Source organism: Macaca fascicularis, chromosome 7 (genome assembly GCF_037993035.2).
Source record: "Macaca fascicularis isolate 582-1 chromosome 7, T2T-MFA8v1.1".
NCBI lineage: Eukaryota > Metazoa > Chordata > Mammalia > Primates > Cercopithecidae > Macaca > Macaca fascicularis.
The window spans coordinates 51,408,455-51,434,307 of NC_088381.1; the positions used below are offsets into that span (position 1 = coordinate 51,408,455).

Genomic DNA, 25,853 nt, shown 5'->3' on the forward strand with positions numbered 1-25,853 from the left:
CATCAGGAAAGCAGACAGGAGAAAGCCCCAGGGGCCAGGCGTGGGGCCCTAAGCCACACTGCAGCTGCAGGGAGGAGAGTGAGCCCAGCTTGTGCTGCGTGGGGGTGGGGAGGGCTCCTGAGGGGACAAAGGGGAATCGGGGAGCAGAGAGACTAAGGGGAAGGGGGAGGAGGAGACTCAGGGACAGAGGGTGAAGCTCAGTGGGAGAGAAAGGGGAGACAGGATATGGGGGTAACCAGGAGGCAGAGAAAGTGGAGAAGAGAGTGGAGAGTTGAGGGGGAGGCAGGGACCAAGGTGTAGCCAAAGGCAGGTGAAGGAGGAGGGATACTGACCCTGGGCCAGGGGAGTCAGAAGGCCTGAGCCCTGAAGGGCCCCACAGCCCTCCTCGGCCCTGCTGTCTCTGTACTATTCTATGGCCAAAGAGTGAGTCTTGCATTGTTTCAGCCACCCCACCCAGACACCCCCCACCCTGGAACAAAGGGGAAGTGGCCCCATGGCCTGCCTGCTTCAGCTCAGGGCTGGGTTTGGTCACCAGGCAGGCACTTGTTGTAGCAACGGTCCCTGGGGACCCATCCTGGGGAACAGGACTGCTAGCAGTAAAGATGGGGGAGCCAGGGCCCCCATCCCCTCCAGCCCCCAAGGCTGCCCCAGACCTCGTTGACAACCTCTCTGTAAGTCGCCCCCTCACCCACTGGTTCTGGGAGGATGGGTTGTGGCTTGCCTAGCAGCAGGTGCGTTGGGGTGTGTTGCCCAGCAACCATCAGAGGTGTTCCCAGAGCCTCTACAAGTGGGAGGCAGGGTGGAGAGGACCAGGGCTTTGACTGTTAGATACCCATGGTCACAGGAATCTTTTGCAGGGCCCCCAGCTCCAGCCTAGGCCACCTGAGCCCACACAGTAAACCAGACAGGGAGTACAGAAGGGCTTCTGGGAAAATCCCTTAAAGTGACCGTTGCCTCCTGCTAGTCTGGGCCCCACCTCTGGCGTCTTGGAGGTCCAGCCTCGGATCCTAGAAAGTGACTGAGCCTGGGCTAGCCTGGGAAAGCTTGCTGGTAGTGCATGTGTGATGCCGAGCTGTGAGGAGGAGTGGGTGTGGCAGATGGGGCATCCAGTGGAAGCAGTAGCCTAGGCCGGGGGCTGGGGCCGCCCGGGGAAGTGCTAACCTTTCTGGTTTGGGCCCCAGTTGCCAAAGCATTTCTTCTTCCCCTTTGGCAAGAATCCCAGAGGACAACCCCAACAAGGATCATTCCCCACAGGGGTGCAGATGAGTAGGCACGAAGTGGGCAAGGGCCTCGCTTCAGGTCGTTCAACAGCTGTGGGCAGAGGCTGGATCAGAACCCAAGGTTCTGGGTTCCAACCGGGGCTCTTCCCCCACCCTCCGTGGGGCATTCCTGAGGCAGCAAAGCTCTAACTAGGGAGGATTCTGGCAGGAGGTGACCAGTGGGTAGGGTTCTTTGTGGAAGAGTGAACCGGGCCTGTAAAACCAGGACTGGGGCCTGCCCCTCACCACCCGCTGAATGCCCAGCCCTGAACTTCCCTGACTGAGAGCAAAGGCTGGCCCCAATCCGCTGTCAGCAGAGGCTGGACTCTGGCCCAATACCCAAGGAGTAGTGACTGATGGCCTGTCTTGGGATAGCCCGAGGGTCTTCCTGGAAGAGGAGGGCCCAGAATGGAGCCTTGAGGGTCGGGCAGGGTTCAGAAAAGCCTGAGAGGGGAAGTAGGAATGGGAAGCCAGCATCCTCCAGGAAGCCCTGCCCCCACCCCAGCCCAGCCGGTCTCCATTGTCCTGGCCGGGCCCAATTAGCACCTGGCTCCTGCAGGGGCCAATTAGACAGGGGCTGAGGTCAGCGGCCGGCCAAGGCCCTGCCACCCCTCCAAGCTTCACCCAGCCAAGCACAAAAGCTTTCTAGGCACCATCTCTGCTGCAGCAGGAAGGGAAAGAAAGAACAGAAGAAAGGGAAAATGCACTCCTTTTGTTTCTTTGCCGTAACCTTGGGCTGAACAGAGAAGCGACTGCCCCCCCTCCCTGGGAGGGCAGCTTCTGTGGAGCAGGGAGTCTGTTGTAAACAGCAGTTCGCACAGACTGTTGTGGTTGGGAGGCCCAGATGACATTCGAGGGGAACCAGGAGCAGAGACCTGGGGTGAGCAGGGCCCTGGTTCTAGAAACTCCTGTGACTCCCCACTGCTCTCTGTTCAGAAGCAGAGCTCCCGGGCCTGGCTGGGGCAGACAGGTGGGCCTGCTCCAGCTCTCTAGCCACAGACCTGTGTACTTTGCTGCCTCCAAAGAGCCCAGCCCACACGGGCCTCCACACCTTCCCTCGGTGTTCCCCACCTCTCAAGTCCCACCCAATCCAGTCAAATCTCACCTGCACCTCAAAGGCCCAGCTCCACCCCTCCTCTGTAGGATCCTGTCCCCAACCCCACCACTGGCCTTGACTTGCACTCCTAAGGTGTGAGCCATGTCCCATGCAAAGCCTTCCTCCCACTGGGAACTTCTGAGTGCAGGGGTCTCCCCACCCCCACAGAGCTGAGCTTAGGGGTGCAAACAGCAGCTGCCAGGCCCTGCTGGGGAGCAGGTGGAAGGGAGATATATGCCAAACAGAGCCCAGAATGGGCTTGGGAAGTTGGGGCCACCCTGGAGTGATAGCAGGTGAAGGGGACCCACCAGTGCCATTGTCTCCTGCAGGCTCCCACCCCCATCGCACAGACCACCTTGCCCTCACCTCCCTAACCCTGCCCTCTGTGTCTCAGGAGCGAAACCTCTCCCGCTGGGCAATGCCCTTCCCACTTTGATATCCCACCCAGCCAGTGAGGCTCTCAGTCCTCCCTCGCCTGCCCTCTGGTGGTGATGAGGTTCCAAAGTGAATGGAGGGAAAGAAAGAAGCTTGTTCTCATGGCCAGTGGGTTCTATTGTCCTTCAGTGGGTGGGAAGGGAGCTTGGCTGGATGGGCAGTGGCAAAGAACTGAGAGGCCAGGGACCCAGTAGCATTGGCCCGTGTGCTTCTGGGAGTAAGAGGAGTTCTTAGCCATGGTGAGCCCTGACCCCTGGGAAAACAGTAGTCCCTTTCAGCAAATTTTCAGGCACAACTTTCATCCTCCTTGACTTGTCCCTGAGATGGCCCCTCAGAGCTGGGCTTTTGCTCCCTGGTCTCTGGAACTGGAGGAGGCCAGCACCAGTTTGCAAGCTGAATTTTCCATTGTATTTTAAAGAAATGTGGTTAATTCGCTTTATTTTATTTTATCTTATCTTATTTATTTATTTTTGAGATGGAGTATTGCTCTGTTGCCCAGGCTGGAGTTCAGTGGCGCCATCTCAGCTCACTGCAACCTCCACCCCACCCCCACCCGTCCCCTGGTTCAAGCGATTCTCCCACCTCATCCTCCCAAGTAGCTGAGATTACAGGCACCCACCACTACGCCCAGCTAATTTTTGTATTTTTAGTAGAGATGGGATTTCACCATGCTGGCCAGGCTGGTCTCAAACTTCTGACCTCAGGCGATCTGCCTGCCTTGGCCTCCCAAAGTGCTGGGATTACAGGCATGAGCCACTGTGCCCTGCCTAATTTTTGTGTTTTTAGTAGGGAGAGGGTTTCACTATATTGGCCAGGCTGGTCTTGGACTCCTGACCTCAAGTGATCCGCCCGCCTTGGCTCCCAAAGTGCCGGGATTATAGACGTGAACCACCGCACCCGGCCAAGAAATGTGGTTATTCCGTTTAAAAGTATTGGGAAATTTAGATTAGATTAGCCAAGAGAAGCCTCTCTGATATTCAAAGGACACCTGCAGGAGTTCTGTCTGGCAAATTTGGCAGGAGCAGGGTCTGGGTCAAAGGATTTGCCAGAGTAAGGCAGGGAGGCAGGGAGGCCCTTCCCTGCCATCAAGGTCTTCAGGAGCTAGAGGGGGAGCACGTGGGTGGCCCTTGGCAGATGGGGATTGCCAGGCTGGTGTGGACAAGGAACAGCTTCTGGACAGAGGTAGGGAAGGCTTTGAAGATAGGGGCCCAGAAGGCTGGGCCCATGGGTGGAGTGGCCAGGGCTAAATTCTGAAAGGAGGTCTAGCTGTGCGGGGAGAGGTAGAAATTCCAAGTTGGAAATTTACCATGAGGCCCAGTGGGAGCCGTTGGAGGGGTCTGGAGGCCAGAGAGGATGTTCCAGTTACCTATTGCAATAGCAAACTACCCCAAAATGTTATCAGTTAAAACGAGAATTTTTTTCTTTTATTATTACATCTCATAGCTTTGTGGGTCAGGAACTCAGCCACGGCACAGCAGGTCTGAGTCCTCAGCTGGGACAACCTACGGGGAGGGGAGGGAGCAGCCAGGGCTGGGTGGGCCTCGCCCTCTCCTATACACTGAGTTTGGGCTTCCTCACAGTCTCAGGGCAGCAAGAAATTAGCAGCTAGCAGGGAAGAATTAGGGTTACTGCAAGATGGGTCTCATCCCAAGCCTCTGTCCTCATCACTCAGCTCCAACATCTTCCCTGGAGCTAACCCAGGACAGAGGCCCCAGCCCAGGTTCAAGATTCACTGAGTGACTTCAGGCAAATCTCTGCACCTCTCTGGTCCCAATATCAGAACTTCTGAGATGGGAATTCCAGGCTAGAGGTCTTGGAAGGCTGGCTGGACTGCCTGGAGGAAGGACATGTGCTCCTGGAACTGGGGAGAGAGACAGCCCCGCACACATGAGCTGTGGGCCACTCAGGTTGGCCTTATCCCACCACAGGCTGAAGCTGGGTGTCTGTGGGAGGCGGCTGCCCTCTGCCGGCTGCAAAGGCAAACCACATGCAGATGGCCTGGGCCTGCCAGCGATGGATCCTGGGGGTGTGGGGAACCCTGAGATTGGGTGGCTGCCCAGGGAAGGGGACAAAGGAGAGGGTGTGTGCCTGGTCCAGCAAACCCATCTGCTGCACCCACTCCACCACTAGCCAGACTGCCACCCACACTGCCTCAGACCCAGCAACCTGTCTCAGGCCTCCTTCCCTGGGAGAGTGAAGCCCCTCCCCACTCCTACTTCTGCTCCAGCCCATGTCTCCCCTGCGCATCCCTCCCTCTTACCTTCTAATTCTCCAGGAAATCCTCTCTCTCCACCACTATGCCTCTCCTTGAGCCTGCGTTCCCAGCTACCTTTGACCCTTCTCAGCCTCACTGTCCCCTCAGACCTTCCCCACAGCACCCAGCATTCAGAGCACTGGCCAAGGTCACCTCCTCCAGGCCACACCCAGAGGCTGCCTCTGCAGTTCTGGAAGCTGTTGAGCCTTCTCTCCTTTTTCCAAAATTCTTTTAAATTGTGAAATGTAACCCATTTCACAATTTAAGAAAAATTGCATTGAACATATAGAACATAATTGTTATAAATTATTATATAGCAAATGTCCATGAAACCACCACCCCAGGTCAGGAAACAGCATCACCAGCATCCTCACGCCCCTTGTGCCCCTCCCAGCCACACCCCTCGTCTCCTGGATGTAATCACTCTACCAGCTTTCTGTCCTTGCTTTGCTTCTTTACTTTTTTATTATTTATTTATTTATTTATGGGACAGAGTCTCGCTCTGTCACCCAGGCTGGAGCGCAATAGCATAATCTCAGTTCACTGCAACCTCCGCCTCTCGGATTCAAGTGATTCTCAGGCCTCAGCCTGCCAAGTAGCTGGGATTACAGGCACCCACCACAACACCCGGCTAATTTTTGGTTTTTTGTGTAGAAACAGGGTTTCACTATGTTTGTCAGGCTGATCTTAAACTTCTGACGAAGTTTAAGCGACCTGCCCGCTTCAGCCTCCCAAAGTGCTGGGATTAAAAGAGTAAGCCAGCCCCGTGGCTCACGCTTGTAATCCCAACACTTTGGGAGGCCGAAGTGGGCAGATCATGAGGTCAGGAGTTCGAGACCAACCTGACAAACATGGTGAAATCCCGTCTCTACTAAAAATACAAAAAAAAATTAGCCCGGCTTAGTGGCAGGTGCCTGTAATCCCAGCTACTCAGGAGGCTGAGGCAGGAGAATTGCCTGAACCCGGGAGGCGGAGCTTGCAGTGAGCCAAGATCACGCCACTGCACTCCAGCCTGGGCGACAGAGAGAGACTCCATCTCAAAAAAAAAAAAAAGTGTTAGCCACTGCGCCTGACCTGCTTTGCTTCTTTGTACTGTCGCTACTTGAGCATGCCTCTTGAATCGCTCTGGCCTAATTTTTCTATTTTTACCTTCATGGAGAGGGCACCATGACATATGCATTGCTTTGCACACGGCTTTTTTGCTCGCCTTGATGCACCCACATCATGGTTTCTTCATGCTCTGAAGTATCCCGCTGTGTGGGTCTCCACCTGCCCCTATCTCTGCCCCATAATTCCTCACTCGCCCGCCAGTTCTTTTATGTTTTTATGAAGGTGAGTTTTGCTTTGTGTCCCATTCAGACCATCTCTAGCGGCGGGTTCATCTCCATCACCCAAGCCACAAGACTCAAGCGGAAGGTAGTCGCCTTGCTTTTGAAACCCTCTGCAGCCTTGGCCTTGCCAGCCTGCTCTCGCCACTCTTCCTCCTACCTCTCTGTCAATTGCCCTAGTCCTGAGAGCTCCTCTCCTACCACCCCTTGTCCTTGACCCCCCTCCTCACTCCACACTTCCCAGACACTGAAAATCTGCTCCCTTCCCAAGGCTCCAATGGAACCAGGGCTGTCCTGCCACCTGTCTCCCACCAGGATTCACTCCAGGCTTGATCACCATCAGCCACTGCTGGCCTCCTGCACCTGAGGCCCTGCAGGTACCTCACCCCTAACACGCTCCTCCCCCTAACCCAGCTCCCCCTCCTTCCCACTCCAGACCTGCACCTCCTCCACCCAAAGACCCCAGGCTCATCCTCTCCTCATCCCCCACCGCCTCCTTTTTCCCACTTCCTCCTTCCCACTCCAGGCATGCACCTCCACCAAAAGGCCCCAGACTACTCCCAGTCCTCCCACTCCTCCCACTCCTCCCCCACCTCCTTCTCCTCCACACTGCAGGCACACACCTCCTCCACCCAAAAACCCTAGCCCCTCCCAACGCCCCGCCCCACCATCCCCAACCCTCCTCTTTGTTGTTCACTTCACTCTGTCATGCTGAGTCCTCCTTGGTCTGCCTCCATCCAGCAAGGGTCCCTGGCTCCCTGCTCTGGGCCTCCATTCATTTCTCTGTCCATCTTGAGTGGCCAGAGGGGTCTTGCCACAACCCCCCTCCAGCTTAGGCCTTCCAGTGGCCTGCAGGATGGAGTCCAAGCTCCTGAGGTTGGCCACACCCCTACTCACTCCCCGACCCGCACTCTGCCCTCCAGGAAGTCACCGGCTTTGTTCCTGATCATACACTCTCTCTCCCCCTTGCCTTTGCCACAGTCTCTCCTCTGCCTGAGAGGCCTCTCCCCTACCCCGGGTAACACCTGCTCACCTCCTAGAGTCAGCTTAGGTTATCACCCCCTCCAGGAAGGCTTCCTAGACCTGGGGCTAGGAAAAGAGCCTCCCGTAAGCTCTCCTCTGTCACTGATGTCCCTGCCATCTCCTCGGTGTAGACGGGAGACCATCGCAGGCAGGGATGGTCTGGGCTGGTCTGGGTTCCATGGCCCCAGTGTGGACATGGCCTTCAGCAATTGCTGGTGACTGCTGCTTCCAATGTAGCCTTTACACTGAGTCTCTATGACCTTGGGAACACTACTTCCAATCTCAACTTCCCCATTTTACAATGAGTTTATAAGGACCCTAAGTAGCCACAGGTGTCATTGGATGCAGTGCCTCAGATTCTGCCAGAAGCACTTCTTATTTTGGTGGGAGGGCGGGGGTGGGTAAGGGTTAAGCATTAACCCTTTAGGCCTCCTGCACTCAAGGCCCTGCAGGTAACTTACCCCCAACACAGCCTCCCTACCAGCTCCTTCTCCCCACTCCCAGCTTAAAAACAAAGACAATCACCACTCCTCCTTCGTGGAAACTGGTTCTCAGTTTCTATAAAATGGAAGTAGTCACATCATCATATCTTCTGTACCCACTGCCCAGGGTTATAATAAGAGCCATTAAAAATGTGGGGGCAGGCAGAGTGGCTCATGCCTATAATCCCAGCACTTTGGGAGGCCAAGGTAGGAGGATCACTTGAGGCCAGGAGTTCAAGACCAGCCTGGGCAACATAGCAAGGCCCCATCTTTACAAAAAATTTTAAAATTAGCTAGGCATGATGGCACACACCTGTAGCCCCAGCTACTTTGGAGGCTGAGTCAGGAGGACCACTTGAGCCCGGAAGTTCGAGGTTGCAGTGAGCTATGATCATGCCACTGCACTCCAGCCTGGGTGACAGAGTGAAACTCCATCTTGGAAAACAAGATAGCACTCAGAAGGTGGTGGAGGAAAGGGAGATGCTGTTGCCAGGCACCCTGGGTGCCAGAGCCTGGGCTGGCACTCATCATGCCCCCTGTCACTCCACAGCAACCCGTCTTGAGGTGGGATGATTTTCCCATTCCACGGATGAGGATACTGAGGCTCAGGGAACAGCTGCCCTTCCACAGCCAAAGCGAAGGTGTTGGTGCAGCAAAGGCCACCAGCTCAGTGGCAGTGGGGCAGTTCAAACCCGAGAGCTGGGTCTTGGTAGGGAAAGGGCAGTGTCAGTGGGTAAGGAGAATGCAGTGGGCACTAGGGTCAGGCACAATGGCTTTGGAGTCAGTCCTTCTAGAGGAAGCTCAGCCCAGAGACAAGACAGGGAAGTGGCTGGTGCCTGACCCTCCCCCGCAGACTGGAAAGTGGGGAGGGGGCTGGAGAGGAGGGACTGGAGCAAGGGAGGCAGCAGGACCACAACAGGAATCTGGGCCATGCTGTCCTTCCTGTTCTCAAGGCTGGGCTGTGACGCAGAGCATGGCCCTGGGGGTTGGGGGGGTCCAGCTCCAGGCTGTGGGGAGCGGTCAGGGCCGCTCATCTGCAGGCAGTGTCCTCCCAGCTGCTCAAGGTCCCTGCTGTGTGGGTTGGGGAAGCCCAGGAGGGAAAACAGGTCCTTCAGGTTCCCACAGATGTAGAGGGAAGAGAGGATAGAGACTGAGGGGTAAGGGCCGAGATCCCTCTCCATACCCTGGGGGAGCCCTCTCTCTCAGAGAGCAGCCAGGCTGGATCGGGAGGGGGATAGGCACCTGTGGAGGCCTACAGGACTAGTCTCCGAGGAGTGGAGTCCAGCAGGGACCGTCTGAGACAGGGACGCAGCCTCACCAGAAGCCATGCTCTCCCTCCATCTCCTTCCTGGCTCCAGGCCCCGGCTTTCTTTGTCTGTCAAGGCAAGATGTTAGTAACAGAGCTCTGGACCAGGTGCGGTGGCTCATGCCTGTAATCCCAGCACTTTGGGAGACTGAGGTGGGCAGATTACCTGAGGTCAGGAGTTCAAGACTAGCCTGGCCAACATAGTGAAACCCCATCTGTACTAAAAAGACAAAAATTAACTGGGCATGGTGGTGAACGTCTGTAGTCCCAGTTACTCGGGAGGCTGAGGCCAGAGAATGGCTTGAACTTGGGAGGTGGAGGTTGCAGTGAGCCAAGATTGTGCCACTGCACCGCAGCCTGGGTGATGGAGTAAGACTCCATCACAAAACAAAAATAAAAATAACATAGCTCTGCTCATGCTCCAAAAAAACTGAGTTGGAGAACAGGAGGGTCTTAGAAAAGATCACCCTCTGAATCAGAAGAGGGGGTGATCGGACCCATGGGGTGAGCTGAAGAGCTGGCAGCCCCTTCCCACAAGACTCACCCCATGAGCACGCACACAACCCAGTTATGGACAGGATCATATTCATTTGCCATATGCACTTTCCTTTCACAATAGAGCATGGCCATCTCTGTGTGTCAGTACAATAAAATCTAGGTCATCCTTTGTGACCACAGCCTGTGATCCAGAGACTGAGCACGCCCTCATATAAGACCACAAGCTGTGCTGCAGTGAGCATCCCTGCACACATTTTCCTGGGTGTGTGTGCGTGTTTCCCTGGAAGCCAAGAAAACCCATTTGGATACTGCTGTAATTGTCCAGGGCAGACATGCTAAGATCTTGAACCGGGCTGGGCAAAGAAAGAAGGGGCCAAATTTCCTTTGCCAAAATATCATGTGCTTCTTTTGGTCAGTCCCCCGTCAGTAACGGGCTGCCATAAATTGAAGATTTAGAGCACAGCAAAGGAGGGGGCTGGGAGCTCTGGGGGCCGCAAGGAGGAAGAGGAAGGGGTCTGACCTGTTGATTAAAGCAGTGATTAGAATAGAATGGGTGTGGAAGAGAGCAGCAGCCTCCAAATTATACCTGCCTCGGCAGGGGCTTGACGCACCAACTCTGAGCCTCACAGCAATACCAGGTATCTCTGCATGAGGACTCTGAGGCTCAGAAAGGTAAAGGGGCCTGACTGAGCTCACATTGCATGTGAGTGGCCAAGCTGGCCTGCTGATCTGGGCCTGACTGCAAAGCCCTGTGTGTGTGTGGTCTCTAGACAGAGTCTCTGCATTAACAATGCTGTCTGAGGACACCAGATGGGCAGATCTGGAGGAGCCAAGACCCGGAACTCAACAGGGGCAAGTGCTGGGGAGATGGACCTGGCACTGGTGCAATTACAGGGAGCCCAGCCAGAAGGCTAGACAGTGGCAGGTGACAAGTGGTGTCTGGTGGGCCCCTGCTGCCAGGAGAGCCCTGCTCTAAAAGCCATGGCCTGCCATGCAGCAGGTGGGAGGCAGTGGCTGAGAAGGCAGGCCATATCCGCAGTCAGCATGAGGCCCAGGTGGGAGCTGGGGGCCAAGCTCTGCTTCCTGGAGGCGTGAGTCCCCACCCGTATGTACACAGCCTCCCACAGCTTCAGGAAGCCCACAGCCACCAGGGCTCAGCAAACTCAGGAGCAAACTGACTTCCCCACACCCATTTCCTCCCCTGTCCCTGCTCCTACCTGCTGTTCCTCCATCCAGATCTCTCTGGTTTCACATCAAGGTTGCAGTGAGCTATGATGGTGCCACTGCAAGATCCTTTTCTATTTTGAGCTGTTCAGATTTAAGAAACTCCCTTTATGAAACTTTATAAATAACAGTAGGGAATTTCTGCTTATAAAACAAATGTATATAAATATAGCCTATTAATTTTTCTGTATATATATGTACATGGGTAGGCATGAATTTTTCTCTCAATTGGGGATCGCACTGGTAGTTCCTTTTTGTAGCCTGCTTTTATCACTTCTCAGCATACTGTGAAGTGTCCATGTGTGGAGGCCTCATGGCGGGATTGCACGGCTCTTCAGAACACAGGCTCAAGTCCCTGTAGGCCTGGATTTCAGACCCTGGCTCTATCACTCATCAGTTTTGTAACTGAGCAAGTTACTCGCCTCTCTGAGCCTTGGTTTCTGCATTGGTAGAACAGGGATAATAGTACCTATCCATGCAGGTCTGATGAGAGGACTGAGGGAGGGCACATAAAAAGCTTAGAAGAAGGCCTGGGACACAGTGAATGCTTAATGAGCATCAGACATTAGGATTGCTGTTGTTCCTGACCTCATGGCTGACTCCAGCCCCCTAACCCCCACCTCATACCCCGCATCCTATAGATGGATCCCAGCCTCCACCCTGAGTGCTAACCTGGGTCTCCCAGGGTGACCTGGGGTCATCTGACTACTGAGTGGCATCCAGTGGGATTTCTGAGAGGTTCTTCCCTGCGTTCTCAGTGACGTAAGGAATGAGAGGAATTAGAAGAGGGGGAAGGAGGAGGGAAAAGGTAAAGAAATGGCTATGATTGAGCCAGACCCTGCAAACCTGGCCCTGGATCTTCTCAAGTCTCCATTGCCCATAGGCCTCCTCCCCTGTGTCCGCGCCCAGGATTTCCCCCTGAGTTGGTATCACAGGATGTGATGTGGCCCCGGGGAGAGAACATTAGTGTGGCTGCCCTCACATGGCCAGGATGGGTGAGGATCAAGTCATAACCACCCCTCCAGGGAGTTGCTAATACTTAGGGCCATGGCTTGGGGCTCCTGGTGCTCACTGGCCTTGGGGGGGCCCACTGACTTTCAAGTGTGGATGTGGATGTGGGACCAGGGTTGCTATAGGACAGTGGGCTCAGCTCTGGGCTCTGGGATCCACAGGAGATGAACAATTACCGGCGGGCCATGCAGAAGATGGCAGAGGACATTCTGTCTCTGCAGAGACAGGCCAGCATCCTGGAAGGAGAGAACCGCATACTGAGGAGTCGCCTGGCCCAGCAGGAGGAGGAAGAGGAGCAGGGCAAAGCCAGTGAGGCCCAGAACGTGGGTGAGGATGTGCAGGCCACCAAAGGCACCCGGGCTTCTGCCTGGGCCCAGGCTTCAGGTTGTGCAACAGGGTGGCGGGGTGCTTTTCCCAGATGTACATGCAGCTGGACTCTGGCAAATAGGAGCCCCTCGCCCACAGACAATCACACAGTCCCTGCCCAGCTGGGTCCCCTCAGGGATGGGAAACAGATAATCCAGTCCCGTCGCAAGCCCTGGGGCCGAGGGTATCTGCCTTTCTGCTACTGACCATGCTGATTTGAGCTGGGAGAGGCTTCCTCCCTGAGCCGGCTCCCCAACCCACCTAACAGTGTCCATGAAGCAGAAACTGCTGCTGAGTAAGCTGGATATGAAGAAACTGAGGGACAGGGTGCAGCATTTGCAGAATGAGCTGATTCGAGTGAGCTGGGGCTTGTGGGGGCAGGGGGAGGGAACTATGGTGGGGAGCATCTGGGTGAGAAGAGTCTGGGAGGAGAAGGGAGAACAGGCACAGAGGGAATGGAGGCAAAGAAGAAAGGGGACCAGCCCAGTGGAGGACTCAGCAGAGGCGCCGAGGTGGACTGTCAGGGCCAAGGTGGACTCCCAGGCACCCATTCTCTCCCCTTCTCTCCTCCCCCATCTCACAGAAGAATGATCGAGAGAAGGAGCTGCTGCTTCTATATCAGGCCCAGCAGCCACAGGCTGCTCTGCTGAAGCAGTACCAGAGCAAGCTGCAGAAGATGAAGGCGCTGGAGGAGACCGTGCGGCACCAGGAGAAGGCAGGTGGCAGAGGGGCTGCCCCCGGGGCCCACTGATGATGGCAGAGTAGGGAGCCCCTGGGCCAGCCCAGCCTCTGCTCTGCTCTCCAGGTGATCGAGAAGATGGAGCGGGTGCTGGAGGACAGGCTACAGGACAGGAGCAAGCCCCCTCCTCCGAACAGGCAGCAGGGAAAGCCCTACACGGGTGGGTCCACACCCTGATGTGATCAGCTCCCCAGTTTCTGCCCCACACCTGGAGGCCCTGCCTTCCTGGAGCCTCTGAGCTTCAGGAGAACCTGTGAAGAGGTCCCCTGCACTCAGTTATGTCTGTGGGCCTGGGAGACCCAGGATTGCACTGCTCCCTTCCTCATTCAGGCGCCTCATCCAGAGATCCCCTGAGCTCCCTCCTTCCCTGGAAGCCTCTCAGAACACAATCAGGGAGCAGTGTGAGCCAGGCTAGAAAGAGGCTGGCCCTCCAGAGGAGAGCCCTGCAGACTAGCACAGCAGAGAGGGCCTTCCCCAGAAGAAGGGGCAACGCTTCCCAGCTCCTAACCCCGGGATCCGTAGAATTCTTTCCCCATATCTCCAAAGATTCTGCCTCTGCAAAGCAAACAAACAAAAATATTTTGATTAAATCAATGATTTGAGACCAGCCGTGATTGTTCATGCCTATAATCCCAGCACTTTGGGAGGCCAAGGTGGGCAGATCACTTGAGGTCAGGAGTTCGAGACCAGCCTGGCCAACATGGTGAAACCCCACCTCTACTAAAAATACAAAAATTAGCCAGGCATGGTGATGGGCACCTATAATCCCAGCTACTTGGGAAGCTGAGGCAGGAGAATCACTTGAGCCCGGGAGGCAGAGGTTGCAGCGAGCCAAGATTGTGCCACTGTACTCTAGCCTGGGTGACAGAGGGAGACTCTGTCTCAAAATAAATAAATAAATAAATGATTTGGAGGTTTTCTTCCCCATTGATATTAACAAAAAGCCACCTAAAACTGCCAATCAGCCTCTGATAAGCGGAAAGGACCAGGTAACACCATATCAGGCCAGCCCAAAGCAAGGGATTTCCCTGAGCCTTCCTGTGCAACCTCACCCAGGGCCCCTGTGTGCCAAGCCCTGTGCTTAGTCTTCACTGCTGAGGGTTTCAGGGGCAGGAGGGTGGTTTCTAGGGGCCTTTAGAAAGCAATGAAAGCTGGGCTGGCCTTTCAGGAAGCCTGAGTTTATCCAGGAGTCTGGATGAGACTGAGAAGGCAACCTAGGGAGGGAAAACAGCCAGATCAAAGGCCCAGGGAGTGAGAAGAATTCCAGGAATGGAGAAGGAAGAGAGAGAGCTGAGGAGCTGAAATACACCGAAGACAAATGAGTTAGAGAGAACATTGGGGTCAGGTTTGAGAGAGCCTAGAAGGACAGCCTGTGTGCACCTGATCCCACTGGCAGTAGGGAACCATTGAAGGGTTGGGAGCAGAGGGGAGGAGTGAAGCAAAAGGCCGGGGCAGATCAGGACAGGGATATGGGAGGCAGGAGAGCCCATCTCACCAACATCTGTGGCCATGTCTCTAGACTTCCCTGTGTTCTCAGCCTCTGGCCTTCCCTTGGGTTCTACGGGAGAGAACCTGCCAGTTGAACTTTACTCGGTGCTGCTGGCAGAAAACATGAAGCTGCGGGTGGAGCTGGATAAGAACCGCCACCAACCAGCCCCCATCATTCTGCAGCAACAGGCCCTGCCGGTAAGAGGCCCTTGACCTGGCCCTGCCTGTGCCGGTCACTGGGTGCCTGGAAACCACCCATGGTACAACCCAAGTTGAAGATCAAGACCAAGAGTTAGGCTTCCCAGGGTCTCCAGTCTGCCTGGAGGCTCCTGGAATTAGCTCTCAGGCCTTGGTCTTTTTCTCCTGGGGAATGTGTGTACCCGAACACCTCACCTTTAACCTCATCTAGCATCCCAGGAGAAAGCAAGCCCCTTGTTGACCCTCGGCCCCTGAACCCTGATCCCTCTGTCACCTGGCTGGCCTCCACCTGGACCCTACACAGGCCTCTCAAAACTCCCTTCTGGAGCATTCCCTGGTCTTGGTGCAGCCTTGGAGAGCCCTTTTCCATCCCAGGTGGACCCCGGGGAGTTGGGAGCAGGAGGAGACTTGGCAGAGAGGCTGCAAGAGACGCATGGCCCAGGCCACTCAGAGTGCACAGAGACCCTGCCCGCACAGGTGGGTGGCCCCAGGGCCCAGAAATGCCCAGGCCCTGCTCCACCTCTGAGGCTGCTTCAGGGCACCCTTGCTTTACATAAACCCCAAAGCAGAACACTTGGAATCACAGAAGATTGGGCAGGGCGGGCGCACAGGAGAGTTTTCTCTCCGTCCCAGGACTCACGGGAGGTGAGTTCTGTTGAAAGCACACCTGACACGTGGACATCCAGGAAAAGTGTGAGTGATGAGGTCAACCACTTCGCAGCTTCTTCACTTCACTCAAAGACTCCCAGTGCATTAATTATAGTGGGCTCCCTAATGCATTTTACATTTAAAAAAAAAAAGTTGTGTCAAAACTTCGTATTCCCAAAATCTGTGTGGGAAACAGCTGTGAAAAAAGCACATGCCAGACCCTGTTGTGAACTTCCAGAAGAGAGTTCGGCCCAGGTCTGATGCTCTGCCTCGAGAGCTCAGTCTGAGCTCAGGCCTGACTGGTTTCTTCCTCAATACTGTACGGTTTCCTGAGTTCACACTGCCACAGCCCCCAGCGTGGGCCAAATGTGAGTTTGTGCTTTGCCCACAGGATCTCCTCTCTGGTACTTCAGACAAGTTCAACCTCCTGGCCAAGCTGGAACGCGCTCAGAGCCGGATCCTGTCCCTGGAAAGCCAGGTAGGTGAGATGCAGGAGTTGATGAGGCTGGACCGGGCTCACCACACAGCCTGTAACCAGGGCTCAGCGTGTGAGCAGGGTCTAGGCTCAATCTATGACCAGGATCAAGGCTTAGTGTGCAGCTAGGGTCAGGGTTCAGTGTGCAACCAAGGTCAGGGCTCAGTATACAACCAGGGTCAGGACTCAGTGTACAACCAGGGTCAGGGCTCAGTGTACAACCAGGGTCAGGGCTCAGTGTGCAACCAGGGTCAGGGCTCAGTGTACAACCAGGGTCAGGGTTCAGTGTGCAACCAGGGTTAGGGTTCAGTGTACAACCAGGGTTAGCGTTCAGTCTGTGACCAGAGTCAGCGCTCAGTGTGTGACCAAGGTCGGGCTCTGTCTATGACCAGAATCAGGGATCAGTGTGGACTCAGGATCAGGGCTCCGTATATTGTTGAAATGTTCATCTGTGTCTTGGTCAGGCTGCCTGACTGTTTGGCCCCCTCACCCTCACCCTGTCACCCCTGAGGTCTCGGGAAGGTGTCAAGCCCACATGGCCCAGAGGTTTGCTTTCTGCCTGGACAGCAGGCTCAGGCCCTGGTTGTCCTGGCCATCAGGGATTAGCCCTGCTGCCTATGGTCCTCCAATTGTCCCCCTCTGTGTTTGCAGTTAGAGGACTCAGCTCGACGCTGGGGACGAGAGAAGCAGGATCTGGCCACGCGGCTGCAGGAGCAAGAAAAAGGTTTCAGGCACCCCTCGAACTCCATCATCGTAGAACAGCCCGTGAGTGACCCCCCTGGAATAGCTTCTGGGGGTTCAGGTGGTGGAGCAGGAAGCCACCTCACCCCCAAAGTCACTGGGCCCTGAGAAAAGCCATCGTGGGGCCAACTCCAAGGCTGGGAGTCAGGAGTCCTAGGCTCCCATTTCTGCTCCATTACCAACCGAAAGCTCGGTCTTAATTCCCCCACCTGTCTGAGGGGAACAGAAAACCCCTGCCAAGACTACTCCTTCCCCCACGGGGTGCTGTGAAACTCAAGGAGATGACGGTGGATGAGGGGCCATGCAGGCATCTCCGGGATGCCCTGACACTGAGTGTGCTTTAGGACTGGCTGCGCTCATGCCATGCAGGCATCTCCGGGATGCCCTGACACTGAGTGTGCTTTAGGACTGGCTGCGCTCATGGGCAGAGTAGCTTGTGGCCCCACACCCCTGACTCCATAGAGCGTAAGATTCTCAAATTCGCACACCCTTCTTAGATAGCCACAACGTAGGCTCCATTTTGCCAACTTCCCAAGAACAAACGGGCCCGCTCACAACTGCCCCTCAAGTTCAACCCCGGGACCGCCCAGCCCCGCAAAGCAAAGACCCTGACTTCTCCTGCTCCTGAGCCAGCTATGCTTTGTCCATGGCCAGAGGCTCAGCAGCGGCCTCTGGGAGAGGCCTGGAAAGGATGAGGGAACAGCCAAGGAACAAAGGCAACCTTTGCACACTCACCTGAGCCCTGGGGACTCCTGGAGAAATTAGGTGTCACTTGCTGTGGCAAAATGAGTTTAGAAATCTTTGAGAGGTCATGGCCCACTGGGTTCTGGATCCTCTGAGGCCTGGTTTATCAGGCAATATGCCCTTGAGCAGGTCGCCCCCTGGGAATGGGGGATACTCATGTGCCCCACTTTGCACACCGTAGAGTGCCCTCACCCACTCCACGGACCTCAAGCAGCCCTCAAATCTGGAGCCCCCGCTGCCCAGCTCAGACACTAAGCTCAACAAGCCCTCGAACCCCCAGAAGGAGACCGCTAACTCTCAGCAGACCTGAGCCCCAGCGCAGGCCTCCTTCCCTGTGTGCTGGGAAGGAGTCTCATCCCCGCCACCTGAAAACGACTTTATTAAATGTTGTAGCTCTGTGAGCATTTGCCTCTTTCCTGGAGCAGGGCAGCCTGGGGGCCCTGCTTCCTCCTCCTAGACCCCACTCTGGGCCTGGGCCTGGGCCTTCTGCTACAGCCTTACAGCCTCTCGCCTGCCCCAGGAGCCAGCATCTTTGGAAAGCCAAGGGCCACAGTGGACCCAGGAGGGTGGAGAGAAGAGGCCTTCCAAAGCAGAGGCCAGGGAGACGGGCCCTTTCCAGACCCCAAGAAGAAGCAAGGCCACCAGAGACCAGTTCTGTTGGGAGATATGAGGGAGGTTTGTCGTTTTCATCTGCCCCAAAACATCTATCGTGTCTGACGTTCCTTCTTTCAAGTTTGCTTTGTCTGTCTCTTGGAAAGGGAAAGACTTGAAGACTTGAAGCCTTCCTGTGGCAGTCATGTATCATTGTGAAAAACTCCATTAAGCCACTAGGCTGAGCTGGCAAGGATGTGTCCAAATGTAGCCAGGGGCAGGAGAGCAGATTAAGCCAGGGGAAGGAGGCACCCACTGGGAGTCAGGAGACCCGGGTTCTGGGGGCGAGCATGCTGTGTGACTTCAAGGGACCCAAGCAACTTCTCTGGGCTTCAGTTTCCCCATCTATTCCATGCACAGCTTGACCTCTTTGGCTGTAAGACTCTTTCCAGCTATGACATTTCTGAGTCAAAGCTGACTCAGGACCAGAGAAGAAAAAGGACACAGAAAAGAGACACAAAGACAACAGGGAAGAGGATTGTGTGGTGGGGAAAGCAGAAGGGCTCCAAGAGTGGATCCAGATCCCGCAGCTTCGGGTAGGAGAGGCCAGGCTAGCTGGACCACTGGCCTCAGCGGGACTAGCTCCCGCACCTGCCTGCAGGACTTAGACTTGGATAGCCAAGGTCCAAGAGGAATCAGGTCAGGAGTTGTGAGACCCCAAGGATTAGGGGGCGGAAATCAAGACCAGTGTCATTCAGTCCAAATAACAAACCAACGGCTCTGCTACAGAATAGTCTCCCCACCTCCCGCCCTTGGACGAGGGGGCACAAGCCCCCAGAGCAAGAACATGAGGCCTGGAGCAAGCCCAGAGGAGGCCCAGGAAGGGTAGAGGAAGCAGGCTGGCCTCTCGTCCCCTGTCAGCCACCTCACACCAGCCCTTCAGTAGCAGGGGTTCTCACCCACAGGTCTTGGCCTTAGCCATGCCCAGGACTCTGGCTGGGCCTTGGCAGGACGTCCTCATGCCCCACAGGGAACTCCCACCCAGGGTTCACCCAAGCAGAGCCCTGTGCAAGCCTTACCCCTGCGGGACAGGTCCACTCAGAAAGGCAGTACTGGTCCACAGTACTTGGGGCCACCCCATTCTCTCCACAGAACTCCCCAGTTCTCCTTTGTCCCTCTGCCTGACGCTTCTGTAGCTCCTGGCACAGTGACAGTTGCCTCCCCTCCTCTGCCCCACTCTGTCTCACCCCTTGCCCCAGGGAGCCTGGAGTTGATTCTGCTGAGCTGCCGTGGGTGAGGGGGTCCCAGCAGAGGTGGCTTCAAGTGTGGCTGCCTGGGGTCTCCCGAGCATGCCCCAGATCCTGCTTTAACCCAGGGAGCATCTCCACGGGAGTGATGAACACCTAATGAGTCTGGTGGAATGCAAGACACCACATGGTTCAGCTGTTTATTGTCTCCATGGAGTGGGTGAAGAGGAGTGGCCCAGCTGAGCTGAGGAAGGTGACCACTGAGAACCCATTCTACCTGCTCAGCAGGCTGGGCAGAAAGGGGCAGGGCTGGGGACAGAGGACTGAAGCTGTAGAGCCCCCATGGACCCCACCCCCTGGGCCTTCCTCCCATGTGGCTGCAGGCCATCGTCTCCGATCACTCCTGGGTTGCTTCCTGGTTAAAGGGCCAGAAGGTGAAGGAGATGGGCTTTTCAGGCATCAGGATGAGGTTGAATGTGGTGCCCACATCGCTGAGATGTTGGATTTCAACTCTGAAGTTCTCCAGCATCTGAGAAAGGCAGATGGTAGGTTTAGGGGAGGGCAGTGGAGGATCTGTCTCCCTAGCGAGGCCCATTCACCCATAGGCAGTGCCTGGGGAGTGTGATTTGAGGAGTTCCAAGGAGTTAACCACCAGCTCCTGGTGTAACCCTGGACAGTGCCTGATAATGCACCCTTAGTGCTGCATTCCCTTGATTAGGCCTAGACCTTAACTCGTCTACAAACCTCTGCCCTATCCCATCCCATCACCACCATGGAGAATGGATGGCCAGGGCATCAGTGGGTGATGAGTGACTGAACCTGAAAGCGGGGGCAGCAGGGAATTGTGGGAGAGAGCGAAAGCAAGTAACTGGAGGTAGACGTGCCCCAGCCCTGACCTCCTTGAGCTCTGGACAGAGATGGGAGGAGGAAGGTTGGTGCCCTCATTAGGGCCAGGGCCAGCCCAGGGTGCCTAGATGTCCCCAGCTTGACTCACATTGATGAGGAAGATGGTCATCTCTAGCTCGGCGATCCGCCGTCCCAGACACTGACGCACACCCCAGCCAAAGCCCAAGTTCCGGAAGTAGGTAATGTTCTTGTCTTTGCTCAGCCATCGGGTTGGGTCAAAATTTTCCGGGTCGAAGAAGAAAGTGGGCTCTCGGCCCAGAGCATAGATGGCCACCTGCACCAGTGTCTGGGGCAAGGTGATCAGAGGCCTGAGTTAGCCCCACCTCCCCACAGCCCTGAGCAAAAAACCCCCTTCCCCAGTCCCCTGCCCTCTCACCACCACTCCTACTCCCCAGCATAGCTGCCTGGCTCTCCAGCGCAGTACATTCTGCCCACTGTGCAGCCTTGAACAAGGCCCCGGCCCTCCGTGATCCTTACCCACAAAACGGGGATGGCTGAAGACACAAGGCTAGGGTGATTGTCCCACCCTTTCCTCAGACCCAGGCAAACCATGAAGTCTCCCTCCTAACCATGGGTTCCAATAACATCCTAGAGGTCACCACCCACCATGCCCACCACCTCTGCCCTTCACTCAGACTTGGACTGCTGCCATCAAGGGCCCCACCAGGGCCCCAGCACCACCCTCTGTCTATAATTCCAGCCTGTCCCAGCCCTCTCTGACTGGCAGAGCCTGCAGCCTGCTGGCTGCACCTACCTTGGCAGGAATCATGTAACCTCGAAGAACCAAGTCATTTACGAGATATCTCTGCAGGGTCACGGAGATGGGGTGAAGTCTGCGGGAGGAGGGCACTCAGAAGCTAATGGACCCAAAGGCTAGACACAGCCCCCAGAGCCCCACACCCTGAGATGTGTGGCATCTCAGCCCCAGCTGCAGCAGCCTGGGAGGATCTGGGGGTGGGGCTCTGGCTCTATTTCTTTCTCCTCCAGACTTTTCACTCCTTGCTTCCAACCTCCTCCACCAGCCCATCCTCATAACCCTTTCCCCCTAGCCAGGGATTGGAGTTGGGGCGGCATGGGTGGATGTGGGCTTGCCTCAGTGTCTCCTTGATGCTGGCTTTGAGGAGGGGGACCAGCTGCAGCATCGTGGCCATGTCTCCCTGGGCCTGGCGCCGCGCAGCCAAGACCTCTGCCCGCAGCATATCCTGCACCTTCAGGTTGCGTGCCATCTCATACAAGTGCCACTGCAGGGTCATGGACGTCTGGTGGGGAGTAGGGCATACAGAAGACCAGGAGGGCCTGTCACTCCAGGGCCCCTTGAGGTCCTTGACCCCATGCTAAATTTTCATTTCCAAGAACCTCTTTCTCCCCCAACCCCCATCCCTGTCTCCAAGAAAATCCTCTGCAAAAGCAAAACACATTCCATTGTCTAAAAGGCAAATGTCCAAGAAGCCTTTCTTGCTGGCCAGGCAGGAATGTTCAGGGCAGCACTTGTCCCGGCCCTCGTCCCTCATGTCACCATGAGCCCCAGCAAGTAGAGTGTCAACTACACAGCCAATGCCTTCTTCCAAAGAATTCCAGAGGCCCTTAGACGCCAAATCCTTCTGTAATGATTGCACTACAGACTGACTGCCATTCCTTTTGAAATGCCTTGTTAAACAACCACCCCTCTTTCCAATAGAACTTCCTAAAACCTTAGCATTCACCTATAGCAGCATGGCTTCAAGTCTCAAAGAGGCTGAAACCGGACCAGCCAGATGTTTCCTATCAGTGTTGCAATTAGTGTGTGCTGTGTGTTGAAATTAATTAGCTAATCTCAACATAAGCCACAGGCTGTGACCACTAGCCCTTCACCAGACATCTGGATGACCCTCGTCAAACCCCATAGTCCCATATCCTCAGTGATGACAAACCAGGCCCATTTGGGACTCCAGCCTGGAGCAGCCCTCCCTGCTGGGGACTAGGACATGGGTTGCTGACACATTATCTTATCAAGGATCATATTTTTGTCTGACAGACTTAGACACCCTCCCCGCTTCTCCTGGCAGGGGCAACAAGGACAAGCTGTGAGGTAACATTTCTTAAGCACATATTATATGGCAGGCAGGGTCCTAAGCTGTTTACATATGTTACCCCGTTTAATACTCACAAACAACACTCTAAGGTATGTTACCATCATCCCCTTTTTCAGATGAGGAAACTGAAACAATACACAGCTCCTTCTCAGCTTAAAATCCTTGACTGGTTCCCAGTTGAAACGCAGAGGCTCAGGTCTGAGCCACAGGGCCCCTCAACACCTGCCTGCTGCTCCCCCATCCCCTACTCCCCACCTCTCTCTCCAACATCCACCTAATGCTCCAGCTACATGGAGTGGCACACAGCCCCTGAAGCCCAGAAGTCTTCCCCATGCTAGATTCTCTTCCTGGAATTCCCTTCCCCACCTAAGAAGCACAGATGTGCTCCCTCTGCAAGACTCTAATCCAATGTGTGTATTCATCTCAGTACTGCCAAGGCCTGCCATAGGGAGGTACTTGGGATTTAATAAGTTAGTTAACTATGTTACTAGCTGTGTGACCTTGACCAAGTTATTTAACCTCTCTGTGCTCCAGTTTCCACATCTGAAAAAGGGGGATGATGGTAACATACCTTAGAGTGTTGTCTGTGAGTATTAAACGAGGTAACATATGTAAACAGCTTAGGACCCTGCCTGCCATATAGTTTGTGCTTAATAAATGTTACCTCACAGTAATTGTTTCTTTGGTGCCGGTGAGTGATTTTTGAAGATCTCTTCTACATAATAGACAATGAACTATGTTTAAGGTATGCTCAAAGGCCCCGTCTGCAGCCTGTCTCAGGAACTGAAACTCCTTCATCAGAGTGTAACACAGATATAATACCTAGGAACGAAAGTGATTCACCCCAGGGGCTTGACACGTGCCTCTCCCTAGTCCTGAAATGCTATTCCTTCTCTCTCCTCCTGGCAACAGCCTGCAAGACACGCCCGTTGAATTTTAGCTCCTCTGTGGAGCCTTCTCCGTGTCCTTCACGGCCACGTTAGCCAATCCCTGCCTCTCAGCTTTGTCAGTGGCAGGTGCTTGCCTCCGTCACTGCAGTATGCTATTCTTCCATTCACATTGCTGCCTCCTTGTTATAGGCTGAGCTGTATACCCCATCCCAAAATTCATCTGCTGAAGACCTAACCCTCAGAACTTCAGAATGTGACTATATTTGGAGATAGAACCTTTAAAGATTTTTAAGTAAAATGAAGTCCTTGAGGAGGATCCTAATCCAGTTCTGATTAGTGTCCTCATGAGGAGAGACAATTCTGACAGACACAGAGGGAAGCCCATGCGAGACAGAGGGAGAAGACGGCCATCTACAAGCCAAGGAGAGAGGCCTTAGAATGCACCAAGCCTGCCAACACCTTGGCCTTGAACTTCCAGCCTCCAGAACTGTGAGAAAATGAATGGCTGTTGTTTCAATCCCCCAGTCAATGGGATTTTGTTACGGCGACCCTAGCAAACCAGTACACCCCTCCCCTCTGAGCCACGCGAGGACATCTGAGGTCTACTGTATTCTTTTTGAGATGGAGTCTTGCACTATCGCCTGGGCTGGAATGCAGTGACACGATCTCAGCTCACCACAATTTCTGCCTCCTGGGTTCAAGCGATTCTCCTGCCTCAGCCTTCCGAGTAGCTGGGATTACAGGTGCCCATCACCAGGCGCAGCTAATTTTTTGTATTTTTAGTAGAGATGGGGTTTCACTATGTTGGCCAGGCTGGTCTCGAACTTCTGACCTCATGATCCGCCCAACTCAGCCTCCCAAAGTGCTGGGATTACAGGCGTGAGCCACTGCACCTGGCCAGGACTGATCATTCTTAATATCCGGAAAAAGAAGTTTCTAGGGTGCCATGCTGCTATGGAAAGAGCACAGGGGATGCCTCTGGGCGTTGGGGGTACCGTAGGGTACTGAGGGCTGGGCCGGGAAGGAGGAAGGATGACAAAAAGACCCTGGACAGCAGAGCCCACAGCAAATGCCCCGGCCTCCCAATGTTTCCAGGCTCCTGCCTGCTTCCCCGGATTTGAGCAAGTGTGTTCTCCACCAGGAGCTGGGGACATTGTCCTCCATCAGCAGGGCTCTGACAGAGCTAGCCTCCAGAGGGGACCTCCTCCTATGGAGACTCCACGTGGAGCCTGGACCTCGCCACCATGCCCGGCCACTCCTCTCTCACAGGCAAAGAAAAATGGCTGATCAGTCTCAAATCATACCCAGGGTAACTTGACTGTGACCTCACCACCCTAGGAGATTAGCGCTTTGGAAATGGAGGCAAAGAGGAAGACATATCCTACATGAGTAGGAACACCTTGAACAACAGGGTTTCAGACAACAAGGAGCCTGGTGGGGAAGGGGCACGTGGGCACAGAGGGGAACAAGGTGCTGTCCCTACAGCCACCTTACCGTGTCCACCCCTCCTGCCAGCATCTCTGTGACGTTGGCCTTGATGTCCTCGAAGGACATCTTGCTGTCTCCCAGGAGTCTGTAGAGGATGCCACGGTAATCATGGTGAACATTTCCTTTCTGTCTCAATTCCCAGTGGAAGTTCTCGGTGTACATGTCAGCTGTGGGGCAGGAGGAAAGAAAAAAGAGTGAGGTTCCCTGCAGGCGGCCGAGAAGGCGGGCAGTCTGTGGTGAAAGGCGGCACCAAGGGCCTGGCAATTCCAGAGCCCTGTGCTTCTTAGGCTGCCATTTACTGAGCACTTACTCTGTGTACTAAGCCCTTCATATCTGTTTTTTCATCGAATTCTTGGGGTATGTGACATCATTCCCATTTTACAGATAACAGAGGTGCAGAGAGATAATCACTTGCCCAAGGTCACGTGGGTGTAAGGGGCAGAGGTGGGATTTGACTCTGCCATACCCTGACCAGCCTTCTCCACCCAACCTTCCCCATCACTCCCACCCAAGTCCCTGTCATCTAGCACAGCAGTGGCTCAGACACTAGCCCTTCACCCAAAGGAGCATGAGCTCCTTTGAAGAAGATCACAGACATCTTTGCTCCTCTTTTTCCAGAAAAAATCTAATAATCCCCAACAGTCAGCCTTCCATCCGCCATTCCCGGGGTCCCAGGGTCTTCCTGACACCCGTGCCTGCCCACCACAGTGTGGGTTTCCTACAGGTCAAGTCAGCGCCCATTGAGATAGCTTGAGACCAAGGAGCCGGCTGAGGCCTGGGACTCCAAGGAGGAGAGCACAGCCAGAGGAGCCCTCACCTTTGCTGAAAATCACGTCCCATGCGGCCACATGGTCCTTCCAGGTCTTGGTCCTGAACAGACGGAATAGGTCTGGGGGAAGGTTGAGCATGGGGACGCTGGTGTGGAACATCTGGTAGATGGCATCAATGAACCGCTGGGCCTCGGGGTTCACTACTTCCTCCAGCATCCCCTGGCGCTCCCCAAAAATGACGTTAGTGATGGCTGCAGGGAGAGGCAGAGGCTGAGGAGCCATTTCCAACGGGGCCATCTGAGAGCCACAACTCCCAGGGACTCCTCCACCCTCACCTCTCTCAGCACAAAGGATCTCTTGCCCCTACCCTCAGCCTCCTTCAGTAAATAAATTGAGGCCTGAGTCCTAATGGGCTAAGATGCAAGGCTGAGAAAGCTGACCTCTGGCAGCCACACAGGTCCTGCAGAGGGGCATGTGGAGGACCTGAAAGGTGGGAAGCAGGGTCTCCGGCAGAGCTGAGAGAGGGCCCAGCCCAGAGTGCAACTGCTCTGCCCACACTTCCACCAAGAGAGAT

At 55.0% G+C, this 25,853-nt stretch overlaps 2 protein-coding genes across 3 annotated transcripts in view; one reads left to right on the forward strand and one right to left on the reverse strand.

The window, feature by feature from the left end:
* Positions 1–563: 563 nt before the first annotated feature.
* LOC141406877 (coiled-coil domain-containing protein 33-like) lies at positions 564–16,813 on the forward strand. The gene is made up of 9 exons (XM_045395747.3): positions 564–671; positions 12,078–12,243; positions 12,551–12,639; positions 12,866–12,997; positions 13,088–13,181; positions 14,541–14,707; positions 15,083–15,184; positions 15,747–15,833; positions 16,482–16,813. Exons 1-9 carry the CDS (start codon positions 603–605, stop codon positions 16,677–16,679), a joined length of 1,104 nt encoding a protein of 367 aa, XP_045251682.2. The 5' UTR covers positions 564–602; the 3' UTR covers positions 16,680–16,813.
* Positions 16,814–19,327: 2,514 nt separating this feature from the next.
* Positions 19,328–25,853, reverse strand: part of CYP11A1 (cytochrome P450 family 11 subfamily A member 1) — a 30,574-nt gene continuing 24,048 nt past the window's right edge. For both annotated transcript variants that reach the window (XM_045395749.3, XM_045395748.3), the window contains exons 4-9: positions 25,327–25,530; positions 24,516–24,676; positions 21,152–21,318; positions 20,814–20,892; positions 20,148–20,345; positions 19,328–19,682 (exon numbers count right to left, since the gene is read on the reverse strand). In XM_045395749.3, the coding sequence (XP_045251684.2) occupies positions 19,551–19,682; positions 20,148–20,345; positions 20,814–20,892; positions 21,152–21,318; positions 24,516–24,676; positions 25,327–25,530 (941 nt within the window). In that variant the 3' untranslated portion in view covers positions 19,328–19,550. The remainder of the gene's footprint in view (positions 19,683–20,147; positions 20,346–20,813; positions 20,893–21,151; positions 21,319–24,515; positions 24,677–25,326; positions 25,531–25,853) is intronic.